The 26,631-nt window shown below is 49.2% G+C and overlaps 1 protein-coding gene across 13 annotated transcripts in view; it reads left to right on the forward strand.

The window, feature by feature from the left end:
- Positions 1-26,631, forward strand: part of EPB41L1 (erythrocyte membrane protein band 4.1 like 1) — a 125,681-nt gene that overhangs the window by 42,374 nt on the left and 56,676 nt on the right. For 9 of the 13 annotated variants that reach the window (XM_060616925.3, XM_060616973.3, XM_060617000.3 and 6 more), the window contains one exon: positions 11,214-11,322. The exons of 2 other annotated variants lie outside the window; for them this stretch is intronic. In XM_060616925.3, coding sequence (XP_060472908.1) covers positions 11,307-11,322 — 16 coding nt within the window. In that variant the 5' untranslated portion in view covers positions 11,214-11,306. Of the gene's footprint in view, positions 1-11,213; positions 11,323-13,219; positions 13,705-14,576; positions 14,650-26,631 lie in introns of those variants that run through there. 2 more of the 13 variants (XM_060616944.3, XM_060616964.3) reach the window with 2 other exon arrangements.

The raw sequence follows: 26,631 nt of genomic DNA on the forward strand, positions 1-26,631 counted from the left end.
TTTTTTTTTAGATTCCACATTTGAGTGAAATCATATGATATTTGTCTTTCTCAGTCTGACTTATTTCACTTAGCATGATGCCCTCTAGATCCATCCATATCGTTACAAACAGCACAATTTCATCCCTTTTTATGGCTGTGTAATATTCCATACATGCCACATCTTTTTTGGTTCATCTGTTGATGGACACTTAGGTTGCTTCCATATCTTGGCTTTTGTAAATCATGCTGAAATAAATGTAGGGATGCATGTATATTTTTGAATTAGTGTTTTCATTTTCAGTGGGTAAATACCCTGCAGTGGAATTACTGCATCATATGGTATTTCCATTTTTAACGTTTTGAAGAAATCTCTATGCTGTTTTCCACAGTGGCTGCAGCAGTGTATGTTCCCACTAACAGATTCACTACCACTCTTATCTTTATTGTAATACTTATTTCCCTATTGTAAAATGAGATGCGCTCTGTCTGTCTGGATGATATTCATGGACAGGGGTTCCTGGAGGAGGAGACTTTCACTTGTGGAGGCCTATGTCAGGACACCGTGGGGGATGGCTGGATGGGGCCCTCAATTAGTGACACTCCAGGGGCCAAATGGGGAGGGCATGGAAATTCAAAGCCAGAGGGAACCCATATGAGTGGTGGCTAAAGCGGTGGGGGCTCTAGCGAGATTCCAGAAAGGGCTGTAAATGGTTCAGGCCAGAACCTGTGAGTCAGGTGAGGGTAACAGGCCTTTCTCATTACATTTCTTATATAAATAATATATGTTCTCTCTCTCTCTCTCTCTCTCTCTCTCTCTCTCTCTCTCTCTCACACACACACACACACACACACACACACACACACACACACCAGAAAATAAGCAAGGAAGTAAAACAAAACCCAAATAAGCACAAAAGAAATAATTCCACTGTCATAAAACAACATCTGGGAACATTATTCTTTTATGTTTCCTTCCAGTTTTTTTTCTATGCACACACATTTTATAGAAATTGGATCATATATTACACACTATTTTGTACCTGCTTGTTAAAATTTTGTATTATGTTATGAATGTTTTGAATGTTATTACATACAATCATATAGATCCATGACCTTGTGTTTTAACAACTGCATGGTATTTCAGGATAAGTATGTATCACTGTTTATATAAGGTAGCCACTCTTTTTGGACATTTCTTTTTTTTAAATTTTTTAATGTTTATTTTTGAGAGAAAGAGACAGAGACAGAGTGTGAGCAGGGGAGGGGCAGAGAGAGAGGAAAACACAGAATCTGAAGCAGTCTCCAGGCTCTGAGCTGTCAGCACAGAGCCTGCTGTGGGGCTTGAACTCATGAACTGCAAGATCATGACCTGAGCTGAAGTTGTATGCTTAAACAACTGAGCCACCCAGGTGCCCCTTTGGGCATTTCTATTAATTAGAATTCCTTCATTACTCTGGTATACAAGACAAGACTCTTGTGTACATAAAACATACATAAAAAATATACATAAAACCAAAAGCCAAAACAAAAAAATATACATAAATATAAATATACATAAAAACATACATAAAACATACATAAAAATATATATACATATATATATAAAATGTTTTTATAGCTACATTTTCGTGTATATCCATTGTTCCCACAAGATAAATTTGTAGAAGGGGAATTTCTGGCTTAAAGTTATGTGCATTTTTAAAAATGTTATATACACTTTTCAGGCTTATCATGCACTTTCCCAAAGTGTCCTGTAGAAACCGGTCGACAGCTGCATTGATACTGTTCAAGTCTGTCTGATTTACTGGGTGCTCATTGCCTTAATACCCCGACTGCAGTGGTGTGGGAGGTGGGAGGCTCACTCAGATGGACTGAGGAAGGGGAGAGGTATCAGTTGGCACTCTGAAGGGACTTTTACAGAGAGAGGCACCTTCATGGCCTCTTGGCCTGGTGCAGGCTGTCTGGTGCAGGCTATGTTGGTCAGGGGAGGCTGTGCTGGTCTGGGTTATTGGTCTGGCTCAGCTGCACTGGCTCAGGCTGGGCAGTCTTACCCCTGGTGTGATCCTGGGCTCAGCCTGGTGTGATCAGCGTGGTCACCAATCCAAGACATTCATCTAGAAGGTGGCGCAGCCTCTCTGGCCATGCTGACAGCCGTGTTACATTCACATAGTGGGTAGTGATTCGTCAGAGGCGGTGGTGGCAACAGTAGCTCTGACAGAGTGGAACTGCTCTCACCCATCCTGTCACTTGGCCTCTAAAAATAACTCTTGCCTGTTCTGAGTGGAGTGACCGCACCAACGAGTGTCTGGAGGTGCAGCCACTTGGCTGTGGCTATGTGAGGGAGGGTACATGCATGCGTGTGTGTGTGTGTGTGTGTGTGTTGGGGGTGGGGGTGGCATCTGGGAGCCTCTTTAGTGGTTGGCATCTGAGCTGCGAGTTTGGGCTGGGGGAACGAGAGGCAGACGAGGCTCCTCCTTGTCTACCTTCTCCAGGCTAAGGACAATCTGTCTACTCTTTGGGAAGTGGCAGAGACAGCGGTGGGGGCAGGGGTTGTCTCTCAGGACTGTGTGCTCATTCCCTGCTGAATGGGGGGAGCAGGAAGGGGAAGGAGACTGGAGGCAATCTGACGGGGTGGGGGGGAGGCAGGCTCTGGGAGGGATGCATAGCATTTAGCCCATCAACAATTGAATCCTATGAGATCCCATTTCAAATTTCATCATTTTGGTGAAGTTTTTTAACATAAGATTCCTTTAAATTAGATGCAAATACAGCTGACTTCTTATCATGGATGATTAGAGACCATCTAGCCAACATTTCTTAATCAAGTATCCATGAATACAGGGGGTAATCAATGCATGGGCTTCATGAGGTCCCTTGATGCCTGAAGTAATAATTGTGTGTGTGTGTGTGTGTGTGTGTGTGTGTGTGTGTGATGCATGTGCTTGCATGTTCATGTGCATAATGTGTGTGTGTTTAGATGTGTATCCATGTGCATTTTTCTGGGGAGAAGCTCTACAATATTCATTGCATTTTCAAAGAAAACCATGACCCATAAAAGGTTAAGAACCATGATAGGCTGACCACCACCCGCGCCCCCCCCCCCCCCCATTATAGGTGAAGAAATTGAATCTAGAGAGGAAAATGGCTGCCTGAGATTCACTGCCAAGATCAGAATCCAGGTTTGTTGACATCATCTACACCTGGCTGGTTCCCTGAGTTAGGATTCAGCTACCTGCAGTAGGCAGAACCCCAGGTACTGTTTCCCATGCCCTTTTGGCTGCACTGCACTGGATCAACTGAACAGGCTTGAAGCTTTCAGTGGCAGTGGGCAGCTGGGCGCTCACCTCCAGACATTCCTACTCCAGGTAGTCTTGGAGGAGGGGAAGACTCACGGGGCATCTTCTGACTTGCTCCCTTCTATGGCATCTTGGCTCAAGACGTTAAATCTTCCTCTTATGCCTTGACACAGGCAGGGCTTTTGCCTTCTGAGAGAGGAATTGACACTTTTGGCCTGGAGAAAAGTAACTGGTGCTATGGGGGAGTCGGCCTAGTAATATTATATGACAGACAGGCAGGAGGTCATAGCTCATGGTAGGAAACAGATGCTGTTCCATTGTATATGGGAAGAATTCAACTTTGTGCTATAGGAGTTTAGATGAAGTGGCACATGAGGATTAAAAATGATAATTAACATTCATTGACCACTTACTATGTGCCAATCACGCTTCTAAGAAATGTGCATGTATTAACTTCTTTGATCTTTGTAAAAACCGCATAGGGTTACTATAAGTAAACTGAGGCCAGAGAGATTAAGCACAGCTAGTAAATGTCCAAGATAGGACATGGAGTCACATCTTCTGACTCCAGAGTGTAGAGTCACTTTGGAACCAGCATGGGCCCCTAGCCTCTTTTCTGGCAGATCTGACACCTGAGTGTACATCAGAACCATAAAGGGATGGTCAAAATGCAGGTTGCTGCTCTGAGACCCCCAAGTTTCTGACTCAGGGGTGGGGCCTGAGGATTTGCACACTAAGGAATTCTCAGATGATGATGCTATTCCAGAGACCATGCTTTGAGGACCACTGCTCTCTGCTTTCCTGACTACTGAGAGGAAGAGGTGCATAGAGGGAAGGGAAGTGGTCATTGATCTTGCCCCTTAGCCCACCACCAGACCCAGGCCTCTCCTACTCTCCAGTCACCTACTCCTCACCTAGGACAAATTTATCTCCCTAAAGCCCAGCTCTGATCATGTCATGCCTCCACTCAAAGTCTTCTGGATTCTTCTCTGCCATGTGTACCATCACCATCCAGTAGAACTATCTACAGGGGTAGAAATGGTCTACATCTGCACTGTCCAATATGGTAACCACTAACCACATGTGGCTATGAATTTTATATTTTTTCCATTTTAATTAATTTAAATTTAAATAGTCACATGTAGCTAGTTGCTGGACAGTGCAGGAACCCACTTAGTATGTCACTCAAGGCTTTCACTGGTACCACATGCCTTTCCAGCCCCAGCCTCAGCCTTCAACATCCCCAGCTCAGGGCCATTCGAGGCCCGTTTCTTGGGTCTATCCTGTATTCCCCAGCCCCATGCCTTGTTTTATGCTATCTTCTCTGTTTAGACTGCCCTTATGCCCTGCTTTTAATGCTCAGCCCAAATGCTACCTTTGCCTTGAAACCTTTTTTAAAAAATGTTTATTTATTTATGTATTTTTGAGAGAGAGAGAGAGAGAGACAGAGAGAGAGAGACAGAGACACAGAGAGAGAACGAGCATGGGAGGGGCAGAGAGAGAGAGAGAGAGAGGAGAGAGAGAATCCCAAGCAGGCTCCGCACTATTAGCGCAGATCCCAACATGGGACTCAGACTTATAAACCTTGAGATCATGACCTGACCTGAGCTGAAATCAAGAGGTGGACACTTAAGGGGCTTCTGGGTGGCTGAGTTGGTTAAACGTCCGACTTCGGCTTAGGTCATGATCTCACTGTTCATGAGTTCTAGCCCCACGTCAGGCTCTGTGCTGACAGCTCAGAGCCTGGAGCCTGCTTCGGATTCTGTGTCTCCCTCTCTCTCTGTCCTTTCCCCACTCATACTGTCTCTCTCTGCCTCTCAAAAAATGAATAAATGCTAAAAAAAAAAAAATCTTAAAAAAAAAAAGAGTTGGACATTTAACCAACTGAGCCACTCAGGTGCCCCTGCCTCGAAACCTTTGACACTGCCCATCCCCCAATCTCTTTCTCCTCTTAACTCCAAACACTTCATCCTTTTCCTACAGCCCTTAGTACTTTTTGCCTTCTATTGCATTTGGCTGGTGTAGGTGTTTTCTGTCTCTTTTGAAACCATGAGTTTTCCGAGAGCATGACTGTTTGCTAGTGAGCTCTCATTGCCTAGCTCAGATACCTCTAGGCACAGAGAGGAGCTCACTAAATCCCACAAACCTTTGTCCTGGTGCACTGGGGAAACAGAGATGGATAACGTGCCCTTCCTGTCCTCCAGCTGCTCATAGGCTCTCACGAGAATCTGATTCATGCCCAGAGAACCATTGAAGCCAATGGTTATTTTGGGCAGGAAGATAAAAGCCACACAGGGCCGAGTTGGCGAGGGGAGTCCGGCAGGAGCCACCTAAGCAGAAGGCTGTGTTTATACACACAGAAGGCTTCTCTGCCTAGCCTGGACTGGTACAAGGAGATGGGAACATCCAAACATCATTGCCTGGCTGCCTTATGAAGCTGGGGATTAACCAGTGATGCAGTGTGACTGGTGTAGTTGTCTGATCCCTGCATATGGGTGGATGAGGAGAAGATGGCAAAGACTACAGAGCAGTGCCAACCAGCTTCTCGAAGTACAATGGTGGCTGGGTGGCACCTGGGCCAGGAATATGAGCACAAGAAAATGTCCATTGTGGTCTGAGCAATGGGTGGCAGGTGAAATTCTGCTTGGCCTGGTGTGGTGGTTTAGAGATCTTCAGAAGAGTCCCAGTTGAAATCAAAAGATGGTTGAAAATTAAGAAGAGAGAGAGAGAGAGAGAGAGAGAGAGAGAGAGAGAGAGAATCTTTCTAGCTTCAGAATCTAGTACTAAGAGTATTCTACATCCTGAAAATCTCTAGCATATATTCATCTCTGTGACAAAAACCTTTTTTTTTTTAGTTTATTTATTTATTTTGAGAGGGAGAGCACAAGCAAGGGAGGGGCAGAAAGAGAGGGAGAGAACTCCAGGTAGGCTCTGCACTGTCAGGGCCTGACGTGGGGCTCAAACTCATTAACTGTGAGATCATGACCTAAGCAAGCTGAAACCATGAGTCCAACACTTAACCGACTGAGCCACCCAGGTGCCCGGACAAAAACCTTTTTTTATTTTTATTTTTTATTTTATTTTATTTTATTTTATTTTAATTTTTTAAAATGTTTATCTATTTTTGAGAGAGAGTGAGACAGAGAGACAGAGCGCAAGCAGGGAAGAGGCAGAGAGAGAGGAAGATACAGAATCTGAAGTAGGGCTCCAGGCTCTGAGCTGTCAGCACAAAGCCCAATGTGGGGCTCAAACCCATGGACCGTGAGATCATGACCTGAGCCGAAGTCGGACCCCCTGCCCAGGCGCCCCAGGACAAAAACCTTTTTTAAGAGTAAAACTTTATTGAAGTTATAATATAAATGCAGAAAAGTACACCAATTGTAAGTTTACACATACTTGTGTAACTATAGTCTAGACAAGAACTAAAATATGGCCAGCATCTCCACAGTGAATTTGTGATAAACCAAATGTATGCAGGATTAGTGATGGAAAAACACAGGCTTTGGAGTCAGGCATGCCTGGGATTGAATCCTGCCCCCCGCCCCCTACGCACTAGCAGTGTGACCTTGGTTCAGTGACTTCATTGCTCTGAGCTTCAGTTTCCTCCCCCTGTAAAATCAAGGAGCATATATAACCTCTGCCTTACAGGGCAGTAAGAGATTAAAAACTGAAAATGTACCCAAATTGCTAGGCACAGTGCCAGTAAGTAGTGGGGACTCAGCTGCTCTCCATGATGATGATGTTGATTGATGGTGTCACTGCAGCATCTTCTGGCACATGGGACCGCAGACACATTTTCACTTTCCTCCCTTTGCCTCTCTCTGTTCCCAGCCTCTGTACGATACTCTCCAAGGTCTCTTCTGACTGTGAGGAATCTGTGATGCTCTGATGATGCAAACCTCAGCTGACACCTCAGGCACCTGATGGGAGGCTGGGTGGACAGATATCTATATCCAGTGGGACCATAGCCAGATCTTTCATGTTTAGGCCCCTGGAGTGTGGCTTTCAGACTCCTGGTCAAAGGCTGATTTCCCAGAGGTGGTTGGAGTCTGGGGCTCCATTAATGGAGCTGAGGTGGCATTGGGGTCAGCAGAACTCAGCTTCAAGAGTGTCTGTCCTGGCATCCTGCTGAATTCTTACTCCTAGCCTCTGGCTCTGGGAGTGAGGATGGCCCAAAGGACACACAGCATACACATATTAAGAGCTGGGCCCTCATGGGATGAAGGTTGAAAGTGACCCTGCCACCAGGTTCAATGGCAGTTGCAGGGACCCCTGCAGACAGGCATTAAGACCCTTCACTTTATGAGACCCAGGGCTGGAGGCAGAGTGTGGGAGGGAGCAGCCCAGAAGTTCCTTCCAGCTGGAGGGGTTGTTGCCAAGAGGAGGCAACCAGGAAGGACTTCCTGGAGGATGCCTGGATGAATGACCATGGGAAAAGGAGGAAGGGTCTCCCCGGTGGAGGAAAGAACGTGTGCAGAAGCAGAGAGGCAGGGCTGGCTGCCATGCCCTGGGAGCCTGGGACCATTCATTTTGACAGCTCCCGAGGATGAGGCTGAAGAGCCAGGTGAGATCAGGCTGTGAACAGTCTGGAGAGTCAGACTGAGGTGTTTGACTTGCTTTATCAGAGAATTGGGGACCACCGAAGTTTCCTCCATTGAGGAAGCAGAGCAGGACAGCTCCTAGAGATTTGCTCGGTGGAGACTAGCATGTGCACATTTGTCCAGACCTGCATTGTTTTGGGCCAATCGTGGCAGCCAAATGTCCAAGCCACTTGAGTGGGCTATGAGGGCCCCTAGGATGCCCAGACCTGTGCAGAGGCCTGGCTGTGGGTTCAGAAGAGGGAGAGGAGGGGAAAAAGGAGGAGAAGGCAGAGGGGGAAAGGGAGAGGTAAGACTCCCACCTTTGCCAAACTGCAGTCTTGTTGGAGAAGCCAGAAAGCCTCATGGCAACTGAGCTCTGAATTCAGAAGTGGAGACAAGAGATGTGGGGTCTAGCAGACCAGAGGAGGAGCAGGCTGGGTAGAGCACAGGTGGAGGAAGCAGGCAGGGTGAACTTCCTGGAGGGGAGGCAACCTTTGGAGGCTTTGGAGAGACTGAGGGTACCGCAGGGCACGCTCAGCCCTTTGTGGGTATTCTCTCATGTCTTCCTAGGAGCTCTAAGAGGTGGTACCAGTATTATCTCCATTCTACAGAGGTGGGAACTAAGGCTCAGGGAGATTAAGGCCTTGCTCAGGGCCACACAGCTCCTGTACAAATTAATGAACCTCCCCCATCCCTGCCTCCGGCCCCCTCCCCAAAGGTAGCTATTGCCCTCACACTCTTCAGCAACACCACACTAGGTATAGAAAAATGCTTTGTACTGTGTGACCCCCCCCCCCCCCCCCCGAAGCAGCTTGGTCATCGTTCCACGCTAGAGTATGTCCTAATGTGGGAGTGTGAGGCTCCCACGGTCTGGGCTGGGAGGTTCCAGGGGAGGGGATCCCTAGGGACTGCAGTGCTTCTGGAGACTTCCTGGAGGAGACTGAAGGGGCATCTGGGAGGGAGAAGTCCCTGCCAGGTGAGTGCTGCTGCCTGTCCACGCTGCCTGTTCTCTACACCCAGATGCAGCCACCCCTCAGTGCCTTCCAGAGAGTTCTAAGGACCAGTGAGAACAGCCTTCTCAGGGAGATTGTCCCAGGCCTGTGGGTCACGCTGCTCTGGGAAGTTTGGCTCTGGTAGCTTCCTCCTGAGACCAAGACCAGCCTAGCTCTCAACTGCCTGGGGCTGCAGCTCAGCCTACCCAGGCCCTCCAGCTCTCTGGGACCAAAGCCAGATGCCCTGCAGCATTCTTGCCCTGGAATACCCTCCTAGCCAGGACCTTGCCCTTAACCTCTCTCAGTTTAGGCATCCCCTTCTCCAGGAAGCCTTTTCTGAGCCCCACAGGCTGGGTTAGGACTTCAGATTATCTATACCCTTGCTGACTAAAGGAAATGTAATGTGAGCCACATGGGATTTATAATTTCCTACTGGCCACATGGAAAAAAAAAAGCAAAAAGAAACCAATGAAATATTCAAATAATATATTTCATTAACTCAATACATCTAAGATATCATCACTTCAATACAGAAATTATGAGATATATTACACTCTTTTTAAATTAAATTTTCGATGTCCAGTATGTACTTTACAACACATCTCAATCTGGTATCAGTCACATTTCAAGTACTCAAGAGCCACATGTGGCTAGTGGCTACCATAGTGGCCAACACAGTTGTAGAGGCGGGGAAAGGGCATAAGGAGTGACACTCAGGGTTTGGCATCAGACAGACGTGGCTCTGCCATTTATTAGCTGGGTGAGCTTTGGAAAGTCATTAACCCCTTTGGGCCTCACTTTAGCTGTGAAAGGAGTTAATAGTTTTGATGTTGGAGAATTATTGGGAGCATTAAATAAATGAATGTATGTCTGGTGTCAGGGACAGAGTAAGTGCTCAGAAAATGGTCGTGATTCATCTTACAGTACCCTCTGATGTACGGGCTTATGTGCCATTCTCTGCCACTGGACTGACTGTAAAGCCAAGGACAGAGCCTACCCAATTCCTCTAGCCTGCTCTGAGCCCAAGGCCCAGCTCATTATGAACAGCACTGCTTGCTGAGTGAAAGATTAAATCCGTGGGCGAGGAGTCCTCACCACCCACCCTGCCCACCCAGGAACCAAGGGGCCCCCGGTGGCTGGGAATCACAAGACCATGGACTGCCTGGGGTGACCTTGGCAGAGGCCACTGAAGATAAAAGAGGGAGTGGGAGGGGCCCTACTTGAAGGGTTTTGTTTCTTCTCTGCCCCACCAGTGGCCTTGGGGGGCTGTGGCTGACCCGTGTGCTTTGCCTTCTCAGCCAATGGAGCCAGTCACTTCTATCCTTCTCCTGGATTTCCTGTATCCTGGCACTTTTACATCAAGTTCCCCTGAGTTAAAATTTAAGAGAAAAGAATTTCTTCTGCCTTCTAGGCAGACCAGAGAGGGGTTGAGTGGTCCTTCTTTCTCTTCTGCCAGCATTTGCTGATCTCCCGTCACAGCAACCCAGTAACAGAGATAGGACAGGAATAATTCCTCCCATTTTACAGATGAGAAAACAAGCTCAGAGAGGTCAAATAATCTCCCCAAGTGGTAGATAGTGGTAGAATCAGGGCTGGAAGCAGAATTCAGAGCTATGGGAACTGAAAAGACCCTCTTCACTGAGTGGATTCCTCTTTATCCACTTAGGCTCCTAGCATTTCTCTATGGGTGCTTTCATGAGATGTAGTCATGTTGGGTCCTGTTCCTGTGCCTCAGTTTCCCTGCCTAGGGAATGAAGGCAGCAAAGTAACTGAAGTATTAATTTCAACTGATGCCTGTAAAGGGCCATGTGTTCTTCAGAATGCCCCCAACCCACCCCCCAGCCAGATTTCTCTGGAAAATGCTATTATGGGTAAAGTGAAAAGTGGTCTAGAGGGCTAGTATGACTGAGCAACTATAACCTTGGACAGGTCGCTCACCACTCTGGACCTCAGCCTGCCTATTTATAAAATGGGGATGATATTATCTCACAAGATGTTGTGAAGATTGCACACAAAAGTACTTTGCAAACTGGAATGTCCTAATAGAAATGTCGGTCAACAATAATAATAGAAGTAGAAATAATGATAATAATGAAGATGCGCACCTTTCTGTGTGGTCCCACTGACCTGGAAGGAATTGGGCCTTTTGGGTATAAATCCAGAATGATGTCTGGGAATGGCCTGTCTTGGCCTTTGGAATGTAGCTTGGATTCTTCTGGGAAAGTGAGAAGCTCCCATCTAGCTGAGGAGGGTGGGAAAGTGGCTCTGACCCAGGGGGGAGGGGGTGGGGAGGAAGGGAGGGGAGGAGGGGGGTCCCGAGAAGGAGAGTGAACTAGGAGGCTCTGTGCTCTGTCCTGCCCACAGGGGCCCAGGGTTGGGAAGGTCAGTGAACAGAAGAGGCTCAGAGTCAATCCAGAACGAAAGTACTAGCCTGCAGGAGCCAAGGATCTTTAGCAGATGTGCCTAAAAAACAGTAAGTTCATCTGGTGTAATTCCTAAGTTTTACTGATCCTCTCACTCATTCATTTGAATAAATGCATAGTGAACTGAACTGAAACAAAGCATCCCCAGTGGCAAAGTAACTTGCCCAAGGCCATGCCCCTGAAGCCCAGGGGAGTTCCTGGGAGGAATTTGGGAAGCTGGGGGAATGAAAAGTCCAAAGGCAAAAGAGGACATCTGAAAGGAAGTCTGCTCAGTGGGGCTCCGGTCCTTCTGTGAATTGGCCCTGGCCTGATTTGTCCATCTTCCCGGCGCCTGTCTAGAGCAGGGGCACGTTCTCTAGGACTGGGAGGAACTGGCTTCCTTCTGTCTGCTCTCTGCCCACTCCTAAGCCTAGTGGGCAGCAGGGAGAGCGAAGGGACAGGAAGCTGTGTCTTGGGAATATCTAGTGAAGGAGTTTGTCATGTTTAAAGTTTGTTTTTGGTGTTTTTTTTTTAACATTTATTTTTGAGAGACAGAGACTGAGTGTGAGCGGGGGAGGGGGCAGAGTGAGAGGGAGACAGAGAATCTGAAGCAGGCTCCAGGCTCTGAGCTGTCAGCACAGAGCCTGATGTGGGGCTCGAACTCATGAACTCCGAGATCATGACCTGAGCTGAAGTCGGACACTTAACCGACTGAGCCACCTAGGCGCCCCAGGAGTTTGTCATGTTTAAGTTGGAGAAGAAAAGACTTGGTGTGGGGGTAGAAAAAAAGGGACACAATTGCTATCTTGAGTTCTCTGAAAGGTGCTGGGCAGAAGGCATGGCTTCATTCTGTGGAGGCCCTAGGGGTGATTAGGACCTAGGGTGGAAGGTCACCATGATGGAGCAGCCACTTCTGGTGGGAGAAGTGGAAGGAGGAAGTTGCTTGTCCCTGAGTGTGCAAGTAGAGGCTGATGCTGGTGAGTTGACACTGGAGGACACAATCCACTGGTGAAGCTGACACTGAGGGAACTGCAGCTTAGGGGGACAGATGGCTTGGCTGCATGTCTGGGCTGTCTCCCAGCTTTGGGCCTCTGTAGTTTCCAGTGTGATGGAGTCTGGGGTGACTAGAATACTGGCTGGCACACACTAGGCACTCAGGAATTATTTGAAGAAGGAAAAATAGATATGTATGCCTGGGGGGCGGTTAGGGAGTAGGGGTCATGTGGGCTGCAAATGTGGACCATGGGCAGAAGTCTTTGGAGATCATGTTGGGAATCACCCACCATCTTCCCTGGGGCTTCCCCCATGAGATGGGACCCTAGAGATGAGTACTTCCAACTTTCTTTGATTGTTTGCAAACTGGGGCCCAGAGTGGGAGAACAACTTGCCCAAAACTACTGGTCAAGACAGTGGCAGAGTGACCTCCCTCTGCCATTTGAGGTCCTGGCCTATGGACCAAAGGAGTTGGGCGGTGTGGTAGTTGGGACCAGCTTTTTGAGTTAGTGCTGCTGGAGAGGAGGAACAGGGTTTCACTTGGTTTTGAGTTATCTCAGTGCCACAGACCCCTTGGCCACCCTCACCACTTTCCTGGAGCCTCACACAAATCCAGAAAAAAAACCCCACATTTTTACACGGGCCCAGCCCCCAGTTATACTTAGGGTCACTGCCACCAAACCACATATGGACAAATGCACACATACACACACTCAGAGACACACAGGATCCCAGGAGACTGCACATACCTCCTCCCGGATAGGGGAGGAGCCCTGTGTCCCACGGAGGTTGTGCTGCTGGGGAGGTGAGGGTATCCGGCTCTGCTTGGTGGGCTGGGAGGCCCACTGAGGCTGAGTCACCCCTTCTGAGTCAGGGATCCTCCCTCCTTCTCCCCTCCCCCTCCCTCTGTCCCTGCTAGGCTCCCAAGAGGGGTTGGCCCAGAGAGGAGGGCCCAGGCTGGTGGGGGGAGGGTGGGGCGGGGACGCAAGAGTTGGCTCCGTGGCTCCACCGCGGTCCCGCAGTGGTCTGGGAACTGCCGGTGGCAGCGCCAGAGAGGAGGTGGCCTGGGAGCCTGAGAGAGAGACAGAAGGGAGAAGGAGAAGGAGGCTGGCAGAGAGGAGGCGGAGGCAGGGGCAGGGCCACCGGAGGGAGCAGGCAGGCGCGAGCGGCGGCCGCCCCTGGACTGGGCGCGGAGGCCGGGCGGGGGCGGGGGCTGGCCGCGCGTCGGGCGCCAGGCCCGGGGCTGTGGGCACAGTGCCCAGCCCCCGGCGCACGCCGAGCCGCCGCCGCCGCTGCTGCAGTCGGCATCCATCAGCGGGCGGGGGTGTCGCGGAACAGGCTGCTCCGCAGAGCCCGCCGTGGCCCCGCGCGCCCGCCCCGCCCCGCGGCCTGCCGGCCCCGCAGGAGCCGACGGGGCGCCCCCCGCCCAGCCTGCTCGAGATGGGGACCCCTGGGCTCAGGTAGGCATGAGGGGGGATCAGGTGGCACGGCAGGCTGGGGACTCAGTGCATGTAGGCCCAGCCTGCAGCCCTAGGGAGGACTGGGGGCGAGACCGGGAGGAACTGAGTTTGCAGGCTGTTGGCCCCCTGGCCAGTGTGGGGAGGGTTCTTGCTGTTCCTCCTTACCTCCGGGTCTGCAGCCTCCTGAAGGCCTGGAGAGAGAGGTGGGCAGGCTGTGGGTTGGTGGTTACTGTTGGGATGCAGGGCTGGTGGGTGCTAGGCTCCCTAGCTGGGCCACTCTGTTCTCGGAGACCATTCTTGCCGCTTCTGTGGAGGCCCCGGGGGCTACTGGGTCTCTGCGTCCCAGCCTCAGATGCTGCAGGCCAGTCTCTTGGTTGGAGGCTGAGGTACTGGGCAGCTGCTGCCCTCTTCCTCACCTTCTGGTTATAGACCTTTCTCCACTCTGGGCTCACTTCCCACCCCGTCTCCCCTCCAAGTCTCCCAAAACTGGGCAGATGGATCTTAGTCCTGGACCTCTGTGGTTCTGGCTTGGTATTGTTCTGGCCAGAGTCTGCCCCCACCAATTAGAGGGAGAGGACTTGTGGGTCCCAGTTGTGTCTTGCACCTTTGTGCTTAGGAATGTCCAAGGGCCTAAGAAACCAGGGTCTTGGGGACAGGTATGAGGTGGGGGTGGGGGGAGGAGGATGAGTGACTACAGCCGCCAGGGTACTTACCAGGTGCTGAGGCCACTGCTTGGCAGAGCTATGGCCCCAGGATGGTCCTTGGGGACCTTGAGGGGCTGGACAAGGACTAGGAAGGAGTTCTGAAGATACTGGTCTCCTTGTCAGCTGCGGGCCTTGGTCCTTGCTCCCTCCCCCCAGCTCTGAGATGGCATTGGTGGGGGAGAGGCACTACCACGTGTTCCCGCCTTCACTTCTGGATCTGCATATCATCTCCACTGCAAAGGTGGGAGTGTAAGAGGGCTGGATTTAGGGCCTCTCTGGGGCTGTGTGGGGTCTGGCGGCTCCAATTCTCCCCCACCTCCCAGCATTAGGAGTTTTCCAGAATCAGGGGCCAGGTTGAGAGTTGGGGACAGGAACCATGCCCCCAGAAGCTCCTGGAAGACAGTGCTGCCTGACCTGGGCAAGGGTGAGGAGAATAGAGGCGGCTATGTGCCCGCCTGCCCACCCATTCCTCCAGATGGAGCCTGCGGCAGAGGCAGCCTGTGCCAGCCTCCTCTCTGAGCCACCGTGGCCCAGGGAGGCGCTGCCAGCTCCGTGCAGCGATGAAGCTGGCTTCTGCTGGCCAGCCTGAGGTCATGCCTGCCCGGCAACCCAATGTACAGCCTTTGTGGTGTACAGAACGTGGTCCCTTGGGGGGCACCTCAAGGCGGTCCTGGAAATCAGTGCAGGGGGTGTTGTTCCTATTAAAACCCTTCCTGGGCCACACAGCATTTCCCTGGGCTCAGCTCTGTGAGCTTCATGGAGCTTTCATAGAACCTGCATGAGAATGATGCTTGTCCATGTGGTCCTCACTTAGTAAATACTGAAAGCTTGAATGAGGCCTAGAGACGAAGAATGACTTGTCCAAGGTCATGTAGCAGCTGAGTGGGAGGGATAGCACTAATGTATCCAGGTCTTCTAGCTCTTGGTTTGAGGTTCTTGCAGCCCAATCTGCTTTCCTTTTGCCATGGCTGTTCCATACACAGGGCTCTGGCAGGGGCTGGACATTATAACCTGGAGCCTGAGGCTACCCCTTAGGAGGGGTCTTGCATTGGCCTCCCAGCCAGTGTCCCCAGAAGGTGAAGAGGAAAGGTCAGGCTGCCTCACAGATAATGGGTCAGGGCTGAGGCAACGGGCAGCTGGTAGCCCTTGACCTTCCTGGTTATAAATGGAGACAAGAGGATGTTGGATGCCCAGGGATGTTCTGGGCCTGAGCCTCCAGAGGCAGTAGATGGGTCTCCTGACTGGACTGGCTGAGGTGGGAAATACCTCTGTGTTAGCTCCAACATGGATTTCTCTGTGGGCCTCTCTGGGCTTCTGTGTCCCCATTTATTAAAAGGTGATAATAATCTCTATCTGTAGTAGTAACAGTGATTATACAGTCGGGGTGACGGCATTTATTTTTATTTTTATTTTTATTTTTAAAATTTATTTATTTATTTTGTGTGTGTGTGAGAGAGAGAGAGGAAGAGAGAATCTCAAGCAGGCTCTGCACTGTCAGCACAGAGCCCGATGAGGAGCTCGAAACCCACGAACCATGAGATCATGACCTGAGCTGAAGTCGGACACTTAACTGACTGAGCCACCCAGGCACCCCAGGGTGATGGGATTTATTGAGCACCTACTGTGTGCCAGTGCTTTGCATATCTCACAGCAATCCTGTCAGGTATTATCCACTTTTTACAAATGAGAAACTGAGGCTCAGAGAGGTTGTGTCACCTGCCTGAGGCTACACAGCTGGAAAGTGTGGGACTGTGTGTGTCCAGAGCCCCTCTCTCTTACCATGACATTATACCTGGGGCAGTGTCTGGGAGTACCAGGTTGGTGTCTAGCAGAGCCAGACGACTGATTTGCCAGGGCCAGTCCAGGTAGAGAGGTCTGTGTTGGGTGAGGCAAAGGTGGTTCTGTGGCCCAAGTGCTCCAGAGGGGTAGAGGTAGAGGCAGAGAGGCACTAGCTAGGAGCCCTGAGAGAGGGCTCACCTTGGCCTTTTGCTTCCTGGCCAGGATCCCCTAGAAGTGGGGCTGCTCGCTGCCCCCACTGGCTGTCAGGGAAGTCTAGTTAGCCCCCACACTCATCCACCCCCACCCCCACCCCCACCTCATTCGATAGGACCCTAAAGACCTGAAAACACAGGATGAGAATGCAGGGGGATCAGCTGGGACTGTGACGAAGAGGCCCTATAGGGAGAGGACGTGCATCTGGGTGGATGAGTAAGGTGGGAGAAGGCTGGCACTGCTTCCTTTGTGGGTAGGAGGCTTGTGGATAAGAATAGTAACAGCCGGCATTTATTGAGCACCTATTACATGCGGGCATTGTTTTAAGGGCTTACGTGTACAACTCAAATAATCTTCACAAACCCCTGTGAGGTAGGATTCTTCTCATTTCACAGATTGAGGGAGCTGAGGCTTGCAGGCGGGGGAAAGACAGTTGCTCAGGGTCCCATGGCTAGCTCATAGGGGATCCCTGATCTAAATCCAGGTGGTGTGGACCAGAGCCGTGTTCCTCATGGCATGTCATCAGCCTGCAGTTTCTTCTCAGAGGTCATATTCAGTTTTGTTCAATTTGAAGAATATTCTCTGAGTACCTCCTGCAGGCCCCGTGTCGCCTCTGAGGAGCTCACAGTCTAGCCAGAGAGGCACAGACAGGACACAGGGAAGGTAAAGGGCAGTGTGTTCCATATGCTGAGCATGGATTCCTATTTTGGTGATCAGGAGCTTTTGTGCTGGGCATGAAAGGTCAAGTGGAATTTCAGTAGCTGTGAGGGAAGGGCACCCTCAGGTCAGAGGGGAAGGAAGTAGGGACGCCTTTGATGAAGAGTGGGTAGTCTGCTATGCATGGGGCAGCTGGCACAGGGGGCTGGAGGCACTGGGAGGTGACAAAGTCAGCTCGGGTTTGGGTGTTCGCCAAGGCTCTGGAATCCACCAGACCTGAGCTCTCGTCACAGCTCCACTGTGTACCAGCCACGTACCCTCGGGCACATCACTTAGCTGGCCTGAGCCTCAGTTTCCTCATCTGTAAAATATGGATAAACACACCTATCGTGTAGAGCCCACGTGTGGTTGCTGTTATATAAAGGACCTAGCTTGCACATCCCAGGGACTCACTAAACATTACTTCTCTCTCCCTTCAGTCCCTCTTGAACATCAAGCTAAGGTGTTTCCACTTGACAGGAGCCTGGAGGCTCTTTGGTCTGCATGGGGCATGCGTGCACTGAGGCATGACAGAACTGTTTGGGAAGGTCCCTTTGTTGACTGTAAGAACCACAGGAGGGGGTGGACTGCAGCCTTGCCTGAGAAGCATCAGCCCTGTGGACTTGGAGGGCTGGGGGAGGGAGGACGTCTACCACGTGGTGGGTGGCTTAGCTGGTTGGGGTGGGGAAGACCACAGGGGCCATTAATTCGGTTTGAGGCCTTGTGAGTTTAGGATGAAGAACTGTCTCCCTTCAGTCATTCTGAAGGTTGCATGGCATCTTTGTGCATCTGGGTTTTTTTTTTCCCCCTTTTGAATAATTTCCTTTGGATGAATCCCCATCAGAGCTTCCTGTATAATAGCAGCAAATTGGGACTAAGTGCCCAACAATAGGAAGATGATTGAGAACGTTTTGGAACATCCAGTGGATAAAGTAATATACAGCCATGAACAGCCACAGAAATACTTATTTTTGCAGCGTAGGGAGTTGTGTACTTGCAAAGCTCCTTTGCATCCTTTATTCATTTCATGTTCCCTGTGACAGAGGTGGGACAGGGGTTAGATTCCTCTGGGGCCCTGAAGAGATGCAAGTTGGGTTCTCATCCCCTTAGGGGCAGGGCTCATGTTTTATTCATTGCTCTCTCCTCAGCTTGTAGCTCAGTGGTTTGCAAATGCTTGTCTGGTTGAAAGAATTGATTGAAAGAACAAAGCAGAGGGGAATTGACTTGTCCAAGGTCATCCAAGCTATAAGACCCAGGACCTGGTCTCCTCATCCTTACCTGCCACATTCTAACCACTGAGTAGCTGTGCAGAGGAGTAGGATGGAGGGGTTCCCAGCCAAGAACTTGGGATGCACACAGACCAGGGCTTAAGTCTACTTTCTGTCCTTATGAGCTGCCACGCTTTGGCAAATTGATCTTTTAAGCTTCGCTTTCCCTATGTGTAATGTAGACAGTCCAAGTACCTGCTTTTAGGGTAGTTGTCAAGATTAAGTGATGTAAGGCATGTAAAACTCTTAGCTTGGTAACCAGCACATAGTAAAGTACCCATGAATATGAACTGTGATGATAATGATACAATAATGGGGAAATATATCTGATACAATTAATGTTCAATGGAAAAAAAACCCCATTAACTTATAAGCACTCAGATTATATTGGTGTAAAATTAGATATGACCATGGATAACATTGGAAGAGAACAGGCAGAAAGGGAGCTACTGCAGGTGCGATAGGAGGTCAATAAGACTGATCAGAACAACTATTTATTTATTTATTTATTTATTTATTTAATATATGAAATTTATTGTCAAATTGGTTTCCATACAACACCCAGTGCTCATCCCAAAAGATGCCCTTTTCAATGCCCATCACCTACCCTCCACTCCCTCCCACCCCCCATCAACCCTCAGTTTGCTCTCAGTAGAACAACTCTTTTAAAAAAGACTTGATTTCTGGAGCGCCTGGGTGACTCAGTTGGTTAAGCATCCGACTTCAGCTCAGGTCATGATCTCACTGTCCATGAGTTCGATCCCCGTATCAGGCTCTGTGCTGGCAACTCAAAGCCTGGAGCCTGCTTCAGATTCTGTGTCTCCCTCTCTCTCTGCCCCTCCCCTGCTTGCACTCTGTCTCTCTTACTCTCAAAAATGAATAAATGTTAAAAAAAAATTAAAAATACTTTATTTCTTCTTTAGTTTTAATTTAAAAAGACATATATGAAAATCTTAATAATTCGGATGTGTATTCTCCCCTTGTCTCCCTAACCAAAATCCTCTCCAGAAGTAGCAAATGATAATAATATGTTTGTTGTGGGTCCTGCCAGGGTATTTTCTTTTTTTTTTTTTTTTAAGTTTATTTATTTAGTTTGAGAGAGAGAGAGAGTGTGCACATAAGCAGGGGAAGGACAGAGAGAGAAAGAGAGAGAGAGAGAATCAGGCTCTGTGCTGTCAGCGTGGAACCCAACATGGGGCTTGATCCCACCAACCATAAGATCATGACCTGTGCCGAAATCAAGAGTCAGACACTTAACCACCCAGGCGCCCCCTGCCAGGGTATTTTCTATGCCTACATAAGCATACAAACCAGAATGGGGCCATAAATTATATCATTGTTTTACAATTTGCATTTTTTTCATTTACATTTTGACATCTTTTTATGTCGGTATAAAATCCATCGCAAAATTTTTCACAAGTACGTAACACTTTTGTAACTCATTTAAAGACATTTTTTTTTTACATTTATTCATTTTTGAGAGACAGAGAGAGACAGAGCACAAGTGGGGGAGGGGCAGAGAGAGGGAGACACAGCATCCGAAGCAGGCTCCAGGCTCCGAGCTGTCAGCACAGAGCTTGACACGGGGCTTGAACCCATGAGCTGTGAGATCATGACCTGAGCCGAAGTCGGATGCCTAACCGACTAAGCCACCCAGGTGCCCCTGTAACTCATTTTTTAAAAATGGGTGTATCCTAGTTACTTTGGCCAGTGCCCTGTTGATGGACATTTAAAGTTATTCCCAATTTTACTCTATTCTAAATAATGCTGACAATGAACTCTAAGAGTATTTGAACAATTAGAGAAAATGAAGTGAAAGGAGTCAGAAACTGTGAGGCCATGAGGGCTGCCTGGGGAGGTCTACAGGTCTGCACCCACCCCACCACCCCTGCTTCTCAGCAGAGCCTGGGGGACAAGGATACTGAGGACTGGCCTGCTCAAAGGGTGGGGATATCCCAGGGAAACCCCCTTCTGTCACTGACCCACTATGAAGCTCACTTGTGGAACTTCCAAATTCTCTTTGGATGCTACAAGCTGCTGCCTGGGTCATGCTGTCACTCACACCTTGAGTGTCCTTGGACAAGTTCTTTGCCTTCTTTGGACCTCACTTTGCCCATCGATGTGGTAGTGATAACCTTACTGACGAGAGCCACCGTTGCCACTTACTGAGTGCTGTGTGACAACATGGTGCCAGGGCGAGCTTCATATGCATTCTCTCATTTCTTTCACACTAAATGCTTTTGAGGCATCGGGGGTGTTATTCTCATTTTGCATGCTCAAACTGGCTCTCAGTGAGGTTAAGTAACTTGCCCAAGGTCCTCAAGCCAGGATTCAAACTCTGGTCCAAAGCCTGCTCATAACTGCTGTTCCATGTTCCCTCTCACCAGCTGCTGATCGGTGAGGTCCAAGTGAAATGATGATTATAAAGGGATTCTTTAAATTGTAAACCACCCCACGTGTGGGAGGGGTTGGTACTGCTGTTATTATTTCTACATCCAGAGCAACGGTAGCTTTGGTTACATGGTTGACAGTAAGTTGGAGGTTGTGGGATGTGGCAGGATTGAGGGGGAAGAGCACGGGACCGTCAGCCAGCAGATCTGGGTCCTAGTGCTGGCTCTACTTGAACTGACTAGCTTTGTGACCTTGGCCGGCCAACGCAGCCTGGGGAATGAGCCCATCTGCCCTGTGTGGCCCTTGTGCAGCTCAAAATGAGACAAAGCCTGGAAGGCGGCCAGCTCATCGCCTGGCTTTCAGAGGAAGACCCGCTACGGGGAGGTCTCTGTCTGCCTCTGCAGTCATCAGTGTGGTCCAGGCAGGAGGCATTTCTCTTTTCTGATGCCGTTACTCTGCAGTCCTGGGCATATCATGCGGTCCCCAGCCCACAACTGCACATTCAGCCTGTGGCTCCGCGGTGGCACATGAACCCTTTGGGCAAGAAGCCAGTGCTGACGGGTGGCAGCCTCTTCACGTTGCTTGGTTTTGTTTAATGCGGTGCCCACGGGCCCCGCAAGCCTCTGACAGACTGCCATCTCCCCGCTACCGAATGAACGACTGCAGGCCCAGCTCCTGTTTTAACCCCACAGCCTCTGTCGGGGGCTCCTGAGCCTTGGCCGGGAGGCTACACAGGGCCCCAGAGGCAGCTGTCTCAGCCTGCGCCCTCCTCCCTCGCGGCAGGGAGGCATTTCGTTCACGTCCACCCAGAGGTTGTCACTCTGGGAAGTGAATGCTCTGTGCTGGGGAAATCCCTGTAGGAAGGAGCATCATCTCTAGAGGGGAAAGAGTAAGTCTTAATAGGCTCGTACTCCCTGTCTCTTTTCTTTTAATTCTTTTCTTTTTCTCTTCTGACTCCAAAAGTAATACATGTTCATAGGGGAAAAATTGTGAGACCCAGAAAAACCCCCTAAAAAGCCGAAAGAGAGAAGTGTGTAATTCCTTCTCTAAGGGAGTGCTATTGTTCACACTTTAGCCTTCTGGCTTAATGCTCAAGGTGAGAATATCTACTATTTCTTGAGTACTAACTGTGGGTTTTGGCATGTGTTGAATGCTTTATGGGCATGATCTGGTTCAATTTTCATAGTAACCGTGTGAAATAGGCATCATCATGAATTTTACAGATGAAGACACTGAGGCACAGAGAGGTTAAGAGACCTGTTTAGGTTCTCCTTGTCTCCCATTTTATCCCTGACCACTAGATGATTCTGCCTTTTCCCAATTTCTCCTCCCCTCCCTCTCTAATTCATGTGTTTGTTTAGTGTCAGGAAGTGTTGTCAGTCAGATTCTGGCAGAAAACAGAATTCCACTCAGATGCTTACACTAAGGAGTTGTGAATAAAGGTGTGGGCAGGGTTAAGGGAATCCACAAGGGTACCCACAAAATAACAGTGGCAGAAGCTGTTTTCACCATTCTGCCTGAATGAGCAGAGGAAGGGAACAGTATTACCAGAAATCAGTGATGGCTGGACCTGTACAAGTTGCTGACACAGAGGGCTCAGCCACTGCCAGAACCACAGGGAGGGAAATTGGGAAGATGTTCCCCAACTTCCCATTGGCCTTTAACTCATGCCTCCCACTGGCCAAACCCAACCAGAAGTCAGCAGGCAAGGAAGCTCAGTCCTAGGTGTCAGCCTCCCGCTTCTTTGAGCAAGGCATAGACCTGGAGGTGCAACAGCTCAGGAGACATGGTTGGAAGGGGATGGGAGAGATGTGCCCCCTGAGTTCCCCAGAAGAAAGAAGTTATCTCGGTAACTGTGATTTTTGAAAACATCATTCAAAACAGAAGTCTCACTTGCTGCCTGGCATTCTCTTGATGTTTTGGTGTCTTTCACACCCTGTCCATCTCTCCCTCTTTCTCTTTCTTCTTTCTCCTTCCTTCCATTAGTTCCTACCTGGTTCGGAATTCCCAAGAATGCCTGGGCAAAAGTCACAGGTGTGCAAGATTTAGAAGAGAGCCTTACTGGCTAGGGAGTAATTGTCGTGACCATAGACACACATGGCTGTATGTACCCTCATGATGTTCCACTGCTGTGCACATGCATGCAAAGGCATCCTTCTGGTATATATCATCAGCATCTATAATATACTCTTCCTAAAATATATGACTTTAACTTTTGTATCTGAAAGTCCTTGGTTGTCTGTGATGTCCTTTGTCTACATGGCTGTACTCTGAAGTGCGGGGACAGGGGTTCTCATCCCTGTTTGGCAGATGAGGAAGCTGATGTTTACAAGGGGGAAGTGACTTGCCCAAGACCCTTCAGATAGGAAGTGGCAGAACTGAAGCAAGACACAGTGGTCCTGACTCTGAACTCAGCTCTTCCCAGTGTATTTGTCTTTCACTCTTGGGAAGTTTTTCCTTAGCCAGCCTCACCCTTTGGAGAAATTAGTACAGGCCTCCTGAGGCTGCTAAAATGCCATGGAGTGGGAGGGACTTGGGAGTCAGAGAGACTTGGCACAGTCATATGACCTTGGGCAAATCAGCATACCTCTTTGGGTCTGTGTGTCCTCATCAGTAAAATAAGGATGATAGTATCAGGAGTTTGGATGGAAAAGTCAGGTGCTTAACGTCTGATAAGTCATCAGGGCAGGCTGGCTGGCTGGTAGCCATAAAGACTCCCGAGGTGAATGCAACCCAGGTCTCTGTCCTCAGTTGAGTAGACTTAAAACTTGTCTTGTTGGTGTTTTACCCACCCATCACCCACTTGTCCATCTACCCATCCTTCTGACACCAGACCCCCTGGGTTTCACTTCTGGTACTGCCATGCACTAGTGTATGATCTTGGGCAAGTTTCTTAACTTCTCAGTGCTCCGGTTTCTTCTTTTATAAAATAGAGATAATAAAAGTACCTATTATAGGTTATTGTGAAGGTTAAAAGAGTTCAATTGATATAAAGTGTTTAGGCTGGTGCCTGGCAAATGGCAAACTCTGTAAATGTTAGCTTTGTTGGTATTTACCAAGAATTACACTCAGTCCTGGGGATAATGGCAAATGAGTCAGATAAAGTTTTGTTTTTATGGAGTTCATGTTCTAGAGGAATAGAAACAAGTAAAAAGAAATACGTTTCATTTGTGATAGTTGCTGTGGAAAAAAAAAATACCAAAACCACCCAACTGGCATGGTTGCTTAATCAGCCCAGCGTTTCTGTTTGGGGTAATGAAAAATTTTGGAAACAGATAGTGGCAATTGATTGTTGCACAAGGTTGTGACTAATTCACATCATGGAATAGTTACACTTAAAAATGGTAAAAATGGCAAAACCAACATAAAATAAAACCAAGCCCCATATCCAGCATGCTCTCACCAAAAAAAAAAAAAAAAAAAAAAAAAAAAAGGGTGGGGGGAAAGACCTACTTAGAGAGGTCAAGAGGTGCATGGATTGAGGTCTTAAGGATGAGAGCTGCCATGCCAAGAGATGGGACAAGCCCACTGTCTGTGTGGGCAAAGCCCCACAGCAGGCGCTAGCCTCTTGTGGTTGAGGAGCAGACAGAAAGTATGACAGGCTCATAGCGATGGTGGAGCTGATGCAGCGGCCATAAGCAGGGCCTTGTATTTTATTGATAAGAAGCTTGTATTTTATTTTGATAGTAACTCATTGAAGGTTTTAAGGAGGGTCTCCAAGAAAATGGACAGCATAGGAAATACAGTCAATGGTGTCTTAATAGTGTTGTATGATGCCTGATGGTAGCTACACCTGTGGGGAGCATAGTGACATATAGTTGTCCATTCACTATATTGGGAAATGAAGGTAATGTGGTGTGTCAACTATAACTTGAATTTTTAAAAAATGAGGACGCCATCCAGATGGAGTTTACAAAAGATCCCTGTGGCTGTTCTGAAGAGAATAAACCCTAGAGGGGCCCAAGTGGCCACAGAGAGTCCGTGAAGGAGGCTAGGCAGCCATGGGTTGCCAGTGGCTTGGGCCTGTGCTATGCCTGTGGGGATTGGAAAAAAAGAACAAATCCAAGTTACTGGATTCAGAGATGCTGATTCACTCTAACCTTGGCTGTAGGGTCTGATGTATAAACTGGCTGGTTCATTTTTAATGAGTTGGTACAATTACAGGCCAAGTGGATATTGCCTTGCCTGGGCTAGGATGTCCTCTCCTAGCAGGCCACCCAGATGGAAAGCCATAGTGCCCCTGGAGGGGGAGCCAGGGGAGCCAGCCATTGGCAGCAACGTTAAAGAGTATCAAATGCTGCCAGCCTTCTGGACTTGCCTCAGATTGGGCTGTGCCCCTTTCCTCCAGACGGGACTGGTGTGGGTACCATCAGCATTTACTTCTCTGGCTGGCCTTTCTCCCTTCGAATGCTGTGCATTGATTGGGTTTTCATATGTTAGTGCCATCAGTCTGGCCTTTCTGGCCTCTGTTTGTTCCTTCCTTCCTTCCTTCCTTCCTTCCTTCCTTCCTTCCTTTCTTTTCTTTCTTTCTTTCATGTTTATTTAATTTTGAGAGAGAGAGGCACAGAATCCAAAGCAGGCTCCAGGCTCTGAGCTGTCAGCACAGAGCCCGATGCGGGGCTCGATCCCACGAGCCGTGAGGTCATGACCTGAACCGAAGTGGAATGCTTAGCTGACTGAGCCACCCAGGCGCACCTGTTCTCTGTTTCTTACAACATCTCTTTCTCTATCCGTTCTGGGGTGGCACTTCTTTCTCTCTCTTTTTTTTTTTTTTTTTTTAATGTTTGTTTATTTTTGAGAGAAATAGCATGAGTGGGGAAGGGGCAGAAAGAGAGGGAGACACAGAATCCAAAGCCGGCTCCAGGCTCGGAGCTGTCAGCACAGAGCCAGACGTGGGGCTCAAACCCATGGACTGTAAGATCATGAACTGAGCCTAAGTCAGACCCTTAACCGACTGAACCACCCAGGTGCCCCTGGGCTGGTACTTCTGAACTCCTGGTTCTCAGACTACTCCCTGTTTCTCATTACTGTTGGTGATTATAGACCCTCTCAGGGTTGTTTTATTGGGGACACACCATGCTCATTGCTCTGTCTTGGTTAGTTTCCTGAATCTCTACCACCACTCTCAGAGGGAGGGAGGAGTATCTCCATTTTACGGATGAGGCGACTGAGGCTCAGAGCATTGAAGTCACTTGCCCATGGTCACAGAGTGAGCCAGTGGTGGAGCCAGGCTTCAGGTCTGATCTAAGTCTGCCCCCTGCGCTGGTATCCTGTGGGGTGTCCATGAGATGATGGTGTGTTGAATCCCTGACCCTGGGCCTGGCCTGCAGCGGTGCTTAGTGATGGGAGTCTTGCCCTTTCCATCAGAGTAATGCTTACGACTCTTGCAAGGCTGCTTGCCGCACCCCCCAGTTCCCTCACTTCTCCCCATCTCCAACCTGTTCCACCTGCCAGGCTGTTTGGAGCTCACCTTTTGTAGGCTTCCTGTTCTGAGGTGTCAGGATGTCAAAGCCTCCTCTCTGTCCTCCGCACAGCCCTCCTTGTTCCCCATCTCTGGACATTTGCCCACTTGGTGACTCAGCCCAAGTGCCCTCCCTGCCATACCCATAGTTCTCCCTTTTTGCAAAACCTAACTCCACTCCCTACCCTGTAAGCCTTTTTTTGGGTACTCTAGGTCATACTCCCAATTGCCAACTCCCCAGAATCTTCTAGAGGCTGACACATACACCAATAAATCTAAATCACATCCTGCCTGGGTGTTTAGCCATTTTCTGGGTGAGCATCACACTCCCGTGTTGCAGTGAGATCCAAGGAACCAGCACGTGCTTCCCCTGGGGCCCCCCGCAGTGCCCAGAGGGCTCCCGTAGTCTCTGCTG

Source organism: Panthera onca, chromosome A3 (genome assembly GCF_046562875.1).
Source record: "Panthera onca isolate mPanOnc1 chromosome A3, mPanOnc1 haplotype 2, whole genome shotgun sequence".
Lineage (NCBI taxonomy): Eukaryota > Metazoa > Chordata > Mammalia > Carnivora > Felidae > Panthera > Panthera onca.